Source organism: Bubalus kerabau, chromosome 1, assembly GCF_029407905.1.
Source record: "Bubalus kerabau isolate K-KA32 ecotype Philippines breed swamp buffalo chromosome 1, PCC_UOA_SB_1v2, whole genome shotgun sequence".
Classification (NCBI taxonomy): Eukaryota; Metazoa; Chordata; class Mammalia; order Artiodactyla; family Bovidae; genus Bubalus; species Bubalus kerabau.
Window position 1 is genome coordinate 219,898,253 of NC_073624.1, and position 16,346 is coordinate 219,914,598.

At 53.9% G+C, this 16,346-nt stretch overlaps 1 protein-coding gene across 3 annotated transcripts in view; it reads right to left on the reverse strand.

Moving 5' to 3' along the window:
- NRG2 (neuregulin 2) overlaps positions 1 to 16,346 on the reverse strand; it is a 199,138-nt gene that overhangs the window by 15,374 nt on the left and 167,418 nt on the right. For all 3 annotated transcript variants that reach the window (XM_055555340.1, XM_055555332.1, XM_055555350.1), the window contains 2 exons: positions 11,845 to 11,965; positions 5,725 to 5,801 (listed from right to left, as the gene is read on the reverse strand). In XM_055555340.1, the coding sequence (XP_055411315.1) occupies positions 5,725 to 5,801; positions 11,845 to 11,965 (198 nt within the window). The remainder of the gene's footprint in view (positions 1 to 5,724; positions 5,802 to 11,844; positions 11,966 to 16,346) is intronic.

Below are 16,346 nucleotides of genomic sequence, written 5' to 3' on the forward strand. Positions count from 1 at the left end.
CGGGGAGGAAAGTGAGTGGGGGACAGGGGTCAGAGGCATCCCCGTACTCCCCTTCCCAGCTCCAGCGCCAGCCCCTCCTGGAGACAGCCTGCTTTGCTTGAGCTCATTCACGGGGCCCTTTTTTCTGTTCAGAACGAGCGCAGAGGGTACTCAGACTGGCCCCTTGTCCCTGTCCTGTCCCCTCGGGCCTCACTGGCCTGCCCACCTACTAGGAGCCTGGCATAGAGGCTCAGAGTCTGTGGGGAGCAGGAGTGGGGAGGAGACCAGGTCACTTCTCCACCTGACACCCCCAACATCCTAGAAACTTGCAGGGGTGAGGCCTTGGGGTATCAGCCTACTTTCACTAGTTAGGAAAGCAAACTTCAACTTGGAGAAAGAGACAGGTGTGCCACCTGTAGAACACCTGTGCCCCCTGCATGGCAGCCAGTTGTGCTCTTTGAAGTGGGATCATGTTGTGAGTGTGCAATCTCATGGCCCTTCGAGGTAGATGCCCAGGATATGGAAGGCTCGGATAAGAGGGCCCACCCAGGAATCAGCTCTGGCACTGACCTGCTGTGCGACCCCAGAGTTCCCTGCCTGTCTGGCTCTCAGTCTCTCATCTGCTGAGTGGGGATCAGGCCTGGCTACAGGATCCCTGGAAGATCTGCAACCCCTCTGTGCTTCAGAATCATCCAGGCCAATGGAACTGGGCTCTGGGGTGGGAGCCCAGAAATCTCCCCAATGCTTTTGAAAAGTGCACCTAAGGTAGCAGCCAGCATCTGAGTGTGGGCTTCGAGTCTCTGTTTTGTCCCCAGTTTGCTGTGTGCATGTGGGCAAGTCACAGTCTCTGTTTCCTTATGTGTCAAAGGTGCCTGTAGCCAGGGAGAAGAAGAGGGCAAGGTGGTGGGCCAGGGCCCTCTCCATGGCCTCCCCATGTGCAGAGCAAGCTCCCCCAGAGCACAGGAGGAGGTGGAGTTGTGTTCTGAGGTTCTCATCTCCTGTGGAGGGAGGGGAGCATGGGCACGTGTGTCCAGCCCTGGATTTCTCCTTTGCTCCATGACAGGGAGTCCAGAGGGCTCTGCCATTGGAAAAGGGCAGGCGAGCAGGACGGCTTTGACTGAAAGAGCCTTGAGGAAGATTCTGGGGCTCTGACCCCCCGATTCCATGCAGCGACCACACCCCTGAAGCACGATCCCCAGCTCTTTCAAACATGAACACTCCTGGGAACTCCTGTTAAATTTGACTTTGAGGGTGATCTCTTTGTGGTCTTACATGTACTGCTGGGAGGTAGGAATTCTTAACAAAGCGAGTCCTCTCCTCTCCTGGGACCTCCCTGGGCTGGCCAGCTGTGCTAAGCAAGCAACATAAACTTGACAGACTCAAGGGATCCTCAGGGGCAGCTCTCACTGAGCGGCTAATCCTGTAGCCCCGGGGACCCTCCGGGCAGCTCCAGAGAGCTCACAGCATTTGGATATGCACCCAGGCTCCCCGGAGAGAAGAGCCCACTTGGCCATAGCACCCCAGAGGCTGAGAGAACTACTTGTGGTGGTGTTTGTATTAGATGAGGCAGCTGGGGGCCAGTGGTGCCCCAAGGTCACACAGCAAATATGGAGGCAGAAAGGGGGCTAGAGGCCAGGTCTGTAATCTCTTGGGCCTAAGCCATGGCTATTCCTGCCCAATGAGTCCCTGGGCAGGCCTGACTGGCTAGTCCTCAGGACAACGACCACCTGGAGATATCACTCCTCTGGGAACCAAGCAGTACAGCAGCAGCTTTGGGGGCTCCTGACTGGCCTTCCCTTTGAGCCAAAGGCCAGTGCTGGTTATGTGACTGAGGGCTTGGCCGGCCACTAGAAGGCAGCCCTGCTTCCCTTGCCCCATGGGTGGATTCTGAGGGGCCTGCAGCTATGTCAGCCCCAGCAAAACAAAAACCAAACAAAAAACCAAACAGTCTTCTGCTCATCATATTCACTGATTGCCACTCAGCCAGCATAGAGTGACACCACCAAGTCACAGACAGGTCCTATTGGACAGAAATTTGCATACTGACCAGTAACCATGGTCACCTGCTGCTGAACTCCCAGCAGGGCCAGCTGATCAGACAACAGGCAAAGTCTCCATCCTGGACAGGCCCTGAGACACACAGTCTCAGGCTCCTGGATGAGGAGGTCCTGATGTGGACCCTAGAGCATGTGCTCGTGTGTGTGTGTGCCTGTGTGAGCAGGTGTCAGCACACGTGTGTGTTGGCGTGCGAGTGCAGGCATGTGCTCGTGTGTTTGTGAGTGTGTGTGCAGATTTGTGCTCTTGTATGTGAGGGGTATCCAGGTGCACAGGTTTTGATTCTTGGGAAGTGGAGGGGCTGTCAGGGGAAGAAGGGGAAGTTACTGTGGCTGCAGGTCTAGAGGCTGTCTGGATAGAGCTGGAAGGTCAGACACTTTGCTCAGGATGTGCTGAGAGTCAGCCTCTGGGGGGGCCCTCACCCCCAGGCCAGCAGTAGCTGGGAGAAGAGCTTGGCTTTGTTCAAGCAACAACTGCAGGTCCTCGACTAAGCCTGTCATGTGTCTCCCTTCGTTTCATCCTCACAGCAAGCCTAAGGGCATAGATGCCATTATCCCCATTTTACAGATGAGAAAATCAGAGAGGTTAAATGAGGCCCCCAGAACAGTAAGCTTAGCTGCTGGCAATATTATTCAGGTCCCTCTGAATCCAAGCCTGAACACTTAAGTTAGCATTTTACACTCCCTTCTCAATAATTATCTGATAGAGCAGTGCATGAAGTGCTCCGGGCGAAGTGCTTGAAGAGTATAAATCCTTTACCAAAAGGTGCCAGCAAGAATCCCAATAACACCAGGCAGAAAGTCTGCATTTTCAGAGTCTTTCCTGGGCTCCTGGAGCCCGGCTGACCCTCCCAGGAGATCTGAGCTGAAAGCTGAAGACGCCCAGCTGGCAGGGAAGCTTGGACGGCGGCCGAGTTCTGGAGGCTCCACTGCTCTGATTCAGGATGCACTGGGACTCCCTGTCCAGAACAGTCCCGTAAGCTAGGGAGGCTCTGGGCCGAAGGGGGAGAAGGAAAAGGCCCTCCACTGTCTCTCTCCTGGTCCTCAGCCCTGCCTGGCTGCTCTACCCTCCTGACTTGCAGTCCTCCAATAGGGCTGATCTGACTCTGCAGTTGGTCCTGGAGCCTGGGCTCAGGAGAATTCTGTTGGGCCGCGTGCCCACAGGTTCAGTTCCTATCACCATGGCCTTCTTCCCTGGCCTTGAATGGGAGGGGACTGGGGAGAGAGCTGCCCCCAACACTCTATTAAGATAGTTGATCATCTGGGCTGACCAGCCCCCACCTCCCTGGTGCCTCCACTCTCCTCTTCAAATCTTGGCTTCCAGGTTCCTGTCAGGGGGAACATCTAGCCTTTCACGCTATGGTCTGAGAAGGGTGGGGAGGCTCCTTTCTCTATCCTGAGCCCCAAATCCCTTTTTTCCAAGGGCTGCTTAAGCGGACCCCTGGGTCCTGCCCTCAGCCCCTTCATGCCAGGCACCATCAATCCAGTTCGAATTCCTCAGGGGATCCATCTGTCCTCCCTGGAGAGGAGGAGGTGGGTGGTAGGTTGATCAGGGGCCTAGGGTGCTCTGGAGGATGGGGGCCATGGACCATTGGGCCCCAGATGGAGTCCACGGCCAGTCCGTGGCTTTCTGCTCTGCTCCACTGCCACTTGACAGTGCTCAAAGGAACTGCTCCCAGCCCTGGATAAAACCCGCCACAGTCATGGCCTCATCCCCCAGCTCCAGGGCTCACACTAGTCTCAACACGCTGCAAACCAGAAAGTTCCACCTTCAGAAGCGGAAGAGAGGAAGGGAATGAAGTCCTAGATGGGGACTCAGACCAGAGATGACCTGGAGAGAGTCGCCAGTTCCCCCTCTGTCCCTCTGTTCCTTATTCCCTCTGTGTTTTAACAATCTTTGTTGTTTAGTTGCTACGTCATGTCCAGCTCTTTGCGACCCCATGGACTGTAGCCCGCCAGGCTCCTCTGTCCTTGAGATTTCTCAGGCAAGAATACTGGAGTGGGTTGCCATTTCCTTCTCCAGTGGATCTTCCCGACCCAGGGATCGAACCCAAGTCTCCTGCATTACAGGTGGATTCTTTACTGCTGAGCCACTAGGGAAGTCCATGTTAAACAACAAACAATAACCTCCTCCTCCTCCACCAACATTTAGCCGCATAGATGTCTCTAGTCTCCATGGAAACCCCTGCCCTGGGGCCTGTATTCCCTCAATCCTCCTTCCCCATTCTCCCCATCTCCCCAAATCAAACCAAAACAAACTCTGGCCAGATCCCAGATCCAAAGGCAGGCTTTCTGAGAACTTGTTTCTCTCTCAAACACACAGGCACACACTCACTGCCTAGCCCTGCACCCCACAGCTCCCTAACAGCCTGACATCCTCAAACAGGCTCTCAGAGGCAGGTGAGGGCTCTGCAAATGCTTCTTCCCATCCTGGCCAGGCTGCCTGACCCCCGGTGAGGAAGAGACCTGAGCCTGGCTCTGCCCAGCTGCAAAGAGAATCCAGTGTGACTGTGCACAAGCAGAGGAGGCAGGCGCTGTATCAGTCTCCTCTGCATGAAACTGAGCGGGGCCCTGTAGGTCCTTCCCCAGGAATGACCCCCCAGTCACCCCTGCCTCTTGTTTGTAGAAAGGCTTTAGCCTCCCAGGGCTTTCTCATCGAGTTCCAAAGAGCACATTTAATCAGAGAAGTGAGAAAGTGCAGAAACCAAGGAAAACAATCAAACAAGACAAAATAATACGAGTTTAGCCATAAAACAAAGTCTGGGACCTCTGGTATACCCTTGAGTTGTTTTTCAGATACTAAAACCCCCAGCAGGTGATGACCACCCCTACGCAGGCCCCAGGCTGAGTGGAGCCAGAAGGTTGATGACTGAGATTCCTGAAGCATCACCCTGTTCCCTCGCCACCAGCCAGTCAGAGACTGAGCACGAGCTGAACAAATACCTCATGACCCCATCCGCCCACAGTCTTTCAAATCCCTTCCCTGGAGTTGCTCATGTCCTCTGCTTGTCGCCCTTGCAACAGGCGCTATTCTTTCTTTCCCCTCAACCTGGTTTGGTAGGTTAGCTTTGCTGCATGTTGGGTGAGCAGACCCAAGTTTGGTTTGGTAAGACGCACAGGTGTCTGATGAGGACTGAGAGGACACCCCCGCATTCCCCTCCCCCAGTCTCTGAAAGCAAGGCCCCCATCCTTCCCACGGGGTGGGGGTGGGGGTGGGGAAGAACTGTCAGTTAGCAGGGAAGGAAAGAAATAGAAGAAAGAGACATACTGGAGAAGTTGACCATTGCGAACTGCTGACACCTGTCCCCGGTGTATCCCACAGGACACCTACCAAAAGAAAGAAAACCAGAAAGAGAGAGCCAGGATAGCAAGACACAGGCATTGCAACACCCCGGCACGGGCTCCTGCCAATGCCAGTTGGGTTCCTTGCCACTGTTAACCATTTGTACCGGCCTCACCACTCTGCCCCTTACCTGCAGCCCTGAACTTTAAACCCAAGGATTAGGCCAAAAATGAAAAAGCAAAACAAAAGAACTAACAAACCAAAAATACAAAAAGGAAACCAAAAACAGCCAAAGATCAAAACAACCAGCACCCCTGGCCCTATGTCCTACAATGGGGGGGAGTGGGGGGGACTGCACCCAGAAGCTTTCTAAGGAGCAGGGACTTGTGTTTGTATCTTCAAACATACTTTGCTTAGGATCTGGCATGTACAATCGCAAAGGCAGTTTCTCCAAACATCTCTGTCCGAAGAATCCGTTTGGACATCTGGAGAAGGAAAAGGGGAAAAATCACAGAACAAACTGGCATCATCCGCGAGGCTTAGGTTAGAAATCAAAGTGCACAGTGATGAATGAGAAAACCAAGTCGAGCGCTGGGGCACACTCGTTGCTGGAGGGGCTGGAGTCGGGGCTGGGTGGAGGGCTCAGAAGTCTCCTTCAAAATCTTTCTAATAGATGCAGCTCCAGGTGGTGGGGAAGCAGGGGTGGGGGTAGGGAAAAGATGGTTTGGGGAAGCTGGGTGGGGGAAATTGGGAACTTACTGCCTAAAGGTCCTAATGGTCCTTGAGACTTCCCTTCTGAAGTCTCATGCCTGGGGCCCCATGAAGCCAGACTTGTAGCCCCTTGGTGCCAGGCCGTCAGCAGGTGGGGTGTAGGGTGGGGAGGGTTGGGAGGCTGGGAGCTTTCTGGAATACCAAGTTCTGGGGAGCCATTCCTTCCAGGCCCTACCAAAGGGTTCTCGCCAGGGCCCTGGGTGGGATTTCTCATCCATGTAGCAGCCTCCAGAAAGCTCAAAGGAGAATGGGAATGCTGTTCCTAGACTGTGTGCCCACAACAAAAGGGGCCTTGGAGATGTCTCATCTGTTCTCTCGAAGAGGGGTTCTGTGGCCAAATAAGTTGAGGAAATCCATTGCCTGGTTTCCTGGTAGAGTTGCGGTGCACGTTAGTATATGAAAGGCCGTAAGGAATTTTTTAGGAGGAAAGAGCTGAACTTCCCAGTTTGTTCCAAACTTATCTGACCTTGGAAGTCATTTTTCTGAGGAATCATTGTGAACATGCAGTTTGGGGAAGGCTTCTCTGGAGCAGTATATATGGGGAAAGCTTAGTGGGGGACAAGTGAGGGTGGAGAGAAGCCTGAATTACCAGCATCCCAAAGATGGTGGGCCCAGGGTAGGTGTGGGGCATCTGGTCTCGGATGGCCAGAATCATGATGCCAGGGGACTAAAGCAGGCTCCCTGGAGACCCCAAAGCCTCTTCCACATCAGGGGGCCAACTGGCTGCGTGGGACGCCTGCCTCTCCCCATGACCTGCTCCTCTATCACTGCCTGGCTCTGGGGGGAGTTCATTATCCCTGGTTGCCTCCTACAGAGAACCACCCACTCCCATCTCCCTGACCTTGTCCTTACCCCCAAGGTCCACTTCCCTCTGCTCCCTAGCTGCCTTTCTCCCTCCAAGTGATTTCCTGTCTTGCAGATTTCTGGGAGACATGCCCAGCCCTGTATGCTCTTCTGAACCCCAGCAAGGCCAGGTACTTAAGGGAAGCTTACAGACAGGGCCAGACTGACCCCCCCACCCCCAGCCCCCTACTCAAAGATGGCTCTATGCTTTTCTGCCTCTTTAATTTAGGAAATTAGGTAAGCCCATCACCAGTGTTCCCTTAGTAACAGGTCAATACGGTTCATCAGTAAACTTCCCCAAGAGGTGAATGTACTATATACCTCTTAGCATTTTAGTGTATACCAACCATCAGTAGCCCCTTGAACTTACAGGGGGTGATGGCCATTGGCTGTAAAGTCCCTCACAAAAACCCTGTGGCCTCCAATCTAGCCTGGAGGATGGGGAGCGGTTGATGAGCAGACAGCTGGAGTCTCTGTGGGCCTTAGGGTATGTCCCTCAGGTGCGGCAGGAGGCTGGTCCTTGTAGTAGGGCAGTGTGTATGTAGGTATGTCTGGCCAAAGAGCGGTAGTAGAGGAGGGGGTGTCTGGAGAAGGGAGGAGGGGAGCCTACCAGGGAAGCTGATGCATGCTCATCCTGTTGAACAGGGTGCTTTGGAAGAGGAAGCTACAACTTTGTCAGTACATCCTTTTCTGACCCCCTTGCCCTCGTTCCCAATCATCCCAGCCCAGGAGAATGGAGGCAGTGGCTAAGGCTTTCCATTCAGCTTGCTTCAGGCTCAGCTTTCCTTTCTCAACTCTCAGAAACTGATTCCACTTGGGAATGGGAGGAGAGGTGTAGAAGTGATTTTTTCCCAAAGTGGAAGCACCTTTGGGGGTGGAAGATTTAGACCCAGGAAGCTGCCAAAATGACTCTTGGAATCCTTAAAGGAATAAGAGAGAGGCTTGACTGTGTCCAATGTCTGAGATTAGCCCGGCTCTGGAGACAGGGGAAACCTGTATATGTGTGTGTGTGTGTGTACATCTGTGTAAGAGAGAGAATGGGGAGTGCAGGAGCAGGAGGGGACAGAGGGGAATTTATTCCTATTGCGGAGAGCCAGGATGCTTTCCTGTGGCTCTTGGAGATGGAGGATAATTTGGTACATCCCTGTGTTCCTGGCCCCATACCCAGCCTGGACTACCCCGACCGTATCCTCCTATTTTTCATGGCCACAGAGTTGCACAACTCCAGGTGGTACCGTGGACACTGTCTACAACACAGAAAAGCCCTCTGTAGTTGTGCAATGTAGTCCTACCCTTCCTGCCCTGGGAGTGTGTTCCCTGCTGGCTGAACAAAGGAGAAGGCGGTGGGAGGTGGGCACCTCACGGGGTAGTGCCCTGGCTCCTTTCATTAGCCTTATTTGTTGAGGATGAACCACGTCCGGGAGGCTGGGGGCATCCCTGGAGAAGGCTCTGGGGGTGGCCAACAGCTTTGCCACCCTGCTCCCAGGACCTGGTAACAGGGAACAGGCTACATTAGCCTGTCAACCAGGAGCAGGGGCTGAACTTGGCATGGCTGGCTGGTAGTGGGTAAGTTCCCACTCAGACAGGGATTGACTCCCTGAATTTCAGGGACATGGGGTACAGGCTTCCTGGCCCTTAGCCCCACGCCATTCTCCTTGACTACGGGAAGGTTTGTGCTCAGGGCTGGAGAAGAGCAGGGGTGAGAGAGGGGCAGAGAGGAGAGCCCACGGGCTGCACCTGGGATGGGTGCAGAGAGGTTGGGACTCTGCCTCCCTGGTTTCCCACCCCACCTCCCGGGCCTCAGTTTCTCCTTTTGGTAGCCTGGGGATAATGCCATGTGTGCTGCCCTCACCCAGGGGAAGGGGAGGATGAGGGATGAGGGTGTGCCCCGGGGCACTGGAGGGAGTGAAGCGTCTCTGGCCTCATGAGCGGGGGGGAGGGCAGGGGGGGTGGAGGTGGAGAGGATGAGCAGGCAGATGGGGGTGGGATGAGGGATCACCTGGACAGGGGCGCGGGGGATGGGGGGATGGGCGGATGGCGAGGGGAGGCATGCCACTGGTATGTGCACAGGGCTGGAAAGAGAGTCTTGTTCTGTCATCATCCCCTGAACCAGTCCCCAAGAGTCACGCACCAACCGTGCTCTATAAAAACACGGAGAGAAGAGGAGAAAGCAGCAAGAGGAAGTGCGGAGGCCCCTGTCTGACCCAGACAGGAGGCGGTCACCGTGATTTGGACCCCCATTTTCAAATCCCCCTAAGTTTTCCTTTTTAAAACAAAATTCAGTATCAGTGACACTGTTTCTTTTGGCTCTGAATTCTAGAAAAACAGGAGGGATGGAGTGTGCCCGCTTTTCAACACTCCCCGCGGGGCTCGGAACCAATACACAACAACAAGTGTCAGAAAACCAGGAAGGAAAACTGATTTTTGTCGAAACTGGAATGAAACTGACCAGTTTAGTTTCATTATCCAAGCTAAGCGGAAATGCAAAAAAATCAAAATAAAAAAGTAAACAAACAGCACAAATGGTACGACGTGAGTTCCGTTTCCTAAGTTCTCTCCTTTTTATTCCATCCATTGCATTCAGGGTGTCATCAGGAACCCCAGAAGGCCTGCCCCCATTCCCTCCCGGCTCACCCACCCTCAGAATGGCCTCTGGGTTCTGCCCTGCCCCCTCCCCCCTGCCCTTCTCCAGCACAGCTCTGAGGACCTGCCCTCCTGATTGCCATCCCCACCAGTGGTTCCCCTCTCCTGGGGGTCCAGGGAGTCAGGGAAGTTGGTTCCAAGAGCCCTGGCTGGGGTTAAGGTGGGGAGGTGGCAGTTCTGGGTACCGAGCTCAGGTTCTAAGCAGTGAACACCAGCTGTCCTGGTTGGGGGGTGATAGGACAGCATCTTCACAATGGCTCAGGCTCCTGCACTCTGCTCCTCTCAGATTCAGCTGGGTGGGACCCAGAGGGTCCTACAGCCTTGCTGGCAGGGGTCCCCAGGAGCCCTATAGCTCGCTGTTCTCTTTTCCACACTAAGCTCTAGCACTGCAGTCCTGGGTTCCACAGCCCGCCCCAGCCCCAGCACCCGCCCTGCTTGGCTGCGACCTTTCCTGTCAGGAGCCAGGGCTGATCAGTGACAATGCTGGGTCCTTTCAAGGGTCTGGGGGTCCAAGGGGCTGGAGAAGATGAGAGGCCTGGCGTGTGTGTGTTGTAGGGGATAAGAGGAGGGGGTCCAGGGCTGGGCCATCTCTGTACGGTATTCCAGAACTCTTACACATTTCTTTAGATCTATTCCTAAGTGCTCAGAGCATTTTCAAGGCTAGAATGTTCCCAGGGTCTGTGACACTGTCCTAGAGGCAGAAAGGATGAGGGGCTGAGTCTGGACCAAGAACTTCCCAGGGGACCTGCTGTTTCTTTGGGGACTGTCCCTTGAGATCCAGGATGGGGGAGGCTGGAAGGCAGATGGCAGCAGGTAGAAGGTGGACCAAGACGAATGCCGGCAGAGGAGGCCAGCTGGAGCCCAGGGAGTGCCTGGCCGTCCACTGAGGGGAAGAGCGTGAAGGAGGCGTGGCCCCCGTTATCACGCTGTGAGGTGGGGGTGCCTTTGGCCAAGGTCATAACCAGGAGGGAGCTGGAGGCCAGAGGCAGGAGAGCTGGGAGCACTGACTGGACCTTGTCTGTGGGGCTGGTAAATGCCTCCCCCTGAATTTTCATCAATGCCCTGCTGGCCTGTGCCCAGATGCCATGGGGAACAGGGCAGCTTCGGCACCTCACTAGAGCCCAAGGCTGCTTTGAAACCTGGAGTTGCTAACTAGGCCTCCCTCCCTCTGCTCCTCTGGCTCGGAAGGTAAAGAATCTGCCTGCAATGCAGGAGACCTGGGTTCAGTCCCTGGGTTGGAAAGATCCCCTGGAGGAGGGCATGGCAACCCACTCCAGTTCTCTTCTTGTCTGGAGAATCCTCACGGATAGAGGAGCCCAGAGGGCTACAGTCCATGCAGTCGCAAAGAGTCGGACATGACTGAGCGACTAAGCACAGCACCCTCTGCTCCTCAGATCAGGCCAGAACCTGTGCTGCCCTCACAAGCTCCCCTACCTGTTCCTGGCTCGCCCACCAGAGGATCTGTCAAGGGGCAGCAGGCACCAGCTCTCAGAAGACCTGGCTGGGCCCCAACAAGCCCTCCCTGATCACTGTGCTCCCACCAGCCCTACTGGCTAAGGGTGGGAGCAGGGGTCCTCAGCTCCTGGGAGGTCCTACGAGGCAGCCCTTGGGGAGGCAGAGTCCCAACATGAGCTTTATCCTCAACCCTGACCTCGCCCACTCGGCTACACCCAAGTGATGTCCTTGCTGGTGGCCCTTCACACCCCAGAGAGGGACTAGGGACTTAAGTGGCATGGACAGCAGCCAGGGCGTATTTGGGCACTGGCTTCCTGCTGGCAGGGAGAACACAGCAGACCTCAGCTAGCATGGGCTCTGGGACGTGTACCCTGCCTGACCCTGCCAGGAGAAGAAAGGCTTCTCACTGCTGGGAAGATGCGACCCGGGCAGTGTTCATCAGAATAAAGTTTGGAAAGTTGCTGAGAGATGGGAAGGGAAAGAAAGAGAGAGAGAGAGAATCCAGTGCCCACTGCCCAGGGCAGAGACTGGTCTCGCCATCTCCCTAGAAGGTGTCGGTGAAAGCGGGGACACTGGAAAATTGGGTGGGTAGGGGCCTGGTACACTGGGACTGCAGAAGCCCTGAGCCCTTTGGAGCTTACATCTCCCTGTATTCCAGGAAAGGGCTAGGAAGTGGGGCAAACCTCCCTGACTATACCCCCCTTGGAGACCCCTTATCAGTGGCTTGAAGCCCACTTTTTCCTAGAGCCCTCCACTTCCGCCCCGGCCTCTCTCCCCCTGCTCCTGCCCCCACGCCCACCCCCACTGGTCACTTACTTGCAGGAGAGCTGATTGATGCCCTCGATGTAGTAGCAGACACCTCCGTTGACACAGTAGGACTTGGCTGTCTCGTTGCACTTCCGAGCATGCCCCGACCAGGATGATAGAGTGGTGCTCACTGGAGGTATGAGAGACATGTGCTGGTGACCCATGGAGACCACCGCTGGGCCCCAGGAATGACCTTCTTCATGGTCCTTCATGGCCCATCTCAGAGCTGGATGATTGGAGACTTTAGGAATGGCTGGGAGTCTCCCTCAAGTCACCAAACAAGGCCAAGGGGAGGCCACTGTTAGCTCTGATCATCTATCCAGCACCACAGTGCACTCACGCTCTGGGCAAACCTCCAAAGGCTGGGAAGATTTTCTTTTTTGAAGGGGAGGAGAGGCTGGCAGAAACTGCTCTGTTTTCTGAAATAAGGGTCCACCTCCACTGCTTCCTTGCATGCCTGCCTTTCTGGGGGCACCCCTGCAGGTGGGATGAGGCACCATGTCTTATGTGGGGGGCAAGTCACAGGGTGCAGGGAGGAGACAGGTACATCCATCTGCACCACTGGGGCTCTCATGGACCAGGGTGTGAATGGAGGAAACTGGGCTTTGCAGAGAGTGGCACCTTTTTGGACACTAATTTTCTAAGATCTTGGGAGATGTGAGGTGATCCCTAGCTCCCCTCTCTTCTTCCTTTGTCCCAGGGTGGGGACAAGCCTCCCAGAAATGCTACAAAGGCCACTATATCTCCAGGAGCATCCAGGGCCTTCATGTCCACTCTTGCCAGGCAGCTCCCCCACTTCTGCCCTCTGGGGGAGCCCCCAGGCCTTGGATAGTCTGGGCTATAAATCAGGGCTTTAGGTCGTTGGGGATAGGGCTAGGGGACAGCTGGGATGTGGAAACTAGGTGAGAACAAGCCTGGGTTCAAGGCTGCTAACCCAGACTGCACATCTCTGATGGATCAGATTCATCTGATAAATGAAAATCCCCAAAGCTGGGCTCCTCAGTGGGATGGCACCCAGAAGCCTGGTTTCAAGTGGAAATTCTTGCCCCCAATTTCAGTCTTTATCTGCTAGCTAACCCCTCAGACTGTGTATCCATACTGGCCATCAATGGATTCCTGCCCTCCCCCCACAGTCTCTGGGGCTGGGAGGGCCTCTCCTGCCCGCCCAGCAGCAGCCTCCTGACAGGTGGCCCATCCTACCTTGGCCAGTTCTGTCTCCTCAGGGGTACTGAGTCTCCACCATCCCCCTCAGTAAGTGGGGGGACAAGAGGAGGAGGAGGAGGCAAGCACTTGGCGCCCTGAGTGTTTAGACGTGTCGAGAGACAGATGGAGCGCGGGAACAGGAGTGTATACACAGCTCTGCCTCTGTATATGTCTGAGGAGTTCGCTGATAAAACCCAGCGGGCAGGGCCAACTCCCACCTTCCCAGCACACTGTGCCTGCTGCTGGTCTGGCATTCTTGAGCCCCACCCCTGCTGACGTCTCCCACCTCTGTACAACCCCACACCCGTCTGGGACCCACATGCTTCTGGGTCAGTGAGACCCAGGGAATAGAGAAAGGGACAGAGAAGAGAAACAGCTGAGATGACCACGCCTGTGAGCTGTAAAATCACATTGCTGGGAGGACCCTAAAGGTTGTCCTGCCCTTTGATTGCATTGCCAAGGCAAGAGTGAGGAAAGAGAGCAGAGAAGAGCCTTCCAGAGTCCAGGGTGTGTTGTAACAAAGCCTCAGGGCTCCTAATATCTGGCTGCATATTCTCACCAGACACCTGGTCCATCCTGGAAAAACATGTCAGCACCAAGGCTTGACAGATGGATGCAAACACGATGTGGACCACAGGCCCAGGTCCTTTATAGGGTCCTGGCCAAGCCAGGGAAACCTCAGGCCATCTTGATGCCCTCTGCGGTCAGGGGTGGCAGAACCTGCCTGATGCTGGGCAGGAGCGCACATGGTGGTGGGACCACAGCCATACACTTGGGTCTGCCCCATGCACGTCTGCACACACCCAGGACTTGGAAGGCAGTGGGTGACTCCTGAAGGAAGGAAGACGGGGCCCTGGCTGGGATCTATGGCTTGGGGCTTCCAGAACTGTGTCACAGTGGGGACTAGGCTGGGGCCTTGGAAAGGCAAAAAGGGAGGGCAGTGGAGGAGCTGGTTGAAGAAGGTGCGGGGGAAAGGCCTTTGCACCTCAGAAAATAGTACCTGGAGGCCAGCCCTATAACGGCGGGGTCCTCCCAAGTCACCAACTGTGTTGGTGGTGGAGGTTCCTGCCAAGAAGATTTCCACACGGAAGATGTGCAGTCATGCTCTTCCAGCATACTTGGGCTCCGAAGGCAATGTCTCACACTCCCTTCATATTTCTTCACTGTGTTCTCCCATGTTTGGGGAGGTGAAGATGACCAATGACCTCCAAGTGAGAGAATCTGGCCGCTCCTTAGACACCACCCTGGGGACGGTGCTAGGCTACCCCAAACGCAGCTCCCATTCCTGTGCCCTGCCATTTGCTCCTCTACCCTTGCTCACCTCTGTGACTAAACAGCAAGAACCAAAGGCTTGGAGGGAGTCTCTGATTTTTGGTCCCCCAGCTGTCTCTTGCTGAGGCCTGCCTCCATACCTCCTGGGGCTCTGCCACGTCTTACTACTGCCTCCCTTCCACCCCTCAGGTCTCTGTGGTCTCTTTCTTGGATGGCCACAGTCTCCTCCTCATAGGTCTTCCTGTCCTCACTCTTGCCTTCATCTCTAATCTTTCTGCTTTGTAGCTGCTGCCAGAGTGGTCTTTAAAATATGTAAATTGATCAGTTACTTCCAGTATCAAAACCCTCCAATGGTTTTGTACTCAGCCCTCCCCAAGTCTAATCTGGGCCTCATCACCTGTCCTGCTTCTTGTCTTGTCCCCGTCTTGCAGTATATTCAGACTCCACTGGCTTAGTTCAGCTCCTCTAAGAGGCCAAGTGACTCCTTGTCCAGGACTTTCAAAATATCAGTGTCTCAGAGAAGCTGCTCAGGTCTCCTCCCTTACTCTTTCTCTTAGTTTTGTAACTTAAACTTATAGTATTTATTCTAACAATTAAAAGACTAGTTGTGCAATTACTAGCTGTCTAAAGCCTCAAAGTGAAAGTCACTCAGCCGTGTCTGACTCTTTGTAACCCCATGGCCTATATAGTCCATGGAATTCTCCAGGCCAGAATACTGTAGTGGATAGCTTTTCCCTTTTCCAGGGGATCTTCCCATCCCAGGGACCGAATCCAGGTCTTCTGCATAGCAGGCGGATTCTTTACCAGCTGAGCCAAAAGGGAAGCCCAAGAATAATGGAGTGGGTAGCCTATCCCTTCTCCAGCAGATCTTCCTGACCCAGGAATCACCAGGGTCTCCTGCACTGCAGGTGGATGCTTTACCAACTGAGTTACGTCCAACAGAAGGTAAGCTCCATCTGGGCAGAGGCTGTCTGCTTCACTGGTGAACAAACTCCAGGGTCTAGCACAGCACTTGGCATATAATAGGTGCTTAACAAATACTGACAAATATCTCTACCAAGCAATTAAAGACATCCGATTCTTTAGAGAAAGGTACATTCCACTACCATCCCAGGGTCTAGTCTGGTCTCCTTGGCTGCTGCTGATATCAGCATTACAGCATTAATTCAAGCATTGTCTCTTAGAAAATACAAATACTCATGAAAAATCATTAAGGAAATGAAAATAAAAACCACAGAGGTACCACTTCACACCCCCTCAGATGGCTGTACTAAAAAAGGATGGATAATAACAAGTGGTGATGAAGATGTGAGGAAATGGGAACCCCCCTACTTTGCTGGTGGAAATGTTAAATGGTGCAGCCACTTTGAAACACAGCTGGTAGTCCCTCAAAAAATTAAACATAGTTACCATATGACCAAGCAAGTCAACTCTTAGGCATATACCCAAGAGAACTGAAATATAAGTTCACACAAAAACTTGGACACAAATGTTATAGCAGCATTGTTCCTAACAGCCCAAATGTGGAAACGACTAGAATGACGCAACAACCCCAGTTGATGCGTATATAATGTGTATATAATGCATATATAAATGCGTATATAAACAAAATGCAATGGAATCTGATTCAGCCATGAAAATGAAAGAAGCACTGATACATGCTACAACATGGATGAACCTTAAAAACATTATTTTAAGTGGAAAAGCCAGTCTTGAAAGGCCATGTATTCTATGATTTCACATATTTCTGTGAAATGTCCAGAATAGGTGAATCCACAGAAACAGAAAGTAAATTCTGGTTGCCAGGGGCTGGGGGGATTTAAAGAAAACACCTGGAAAGGTAAACCCAGGAGATCTCTATTAGGGCTCAGTGTCTTGGGGTGAGTGAGTTACTGGGGTCCTGAGGAGGCAAGGGCCAGGAGGGAGCTCATGCTGTGGAGATCTTTTCCCCACCATCAGCTACTGTAACTGCTGCCCTCCTATCCCTTGCCATGGACAAAACTTCTCATCTTTCAAGGCTGTGTCAATGCCCCTTG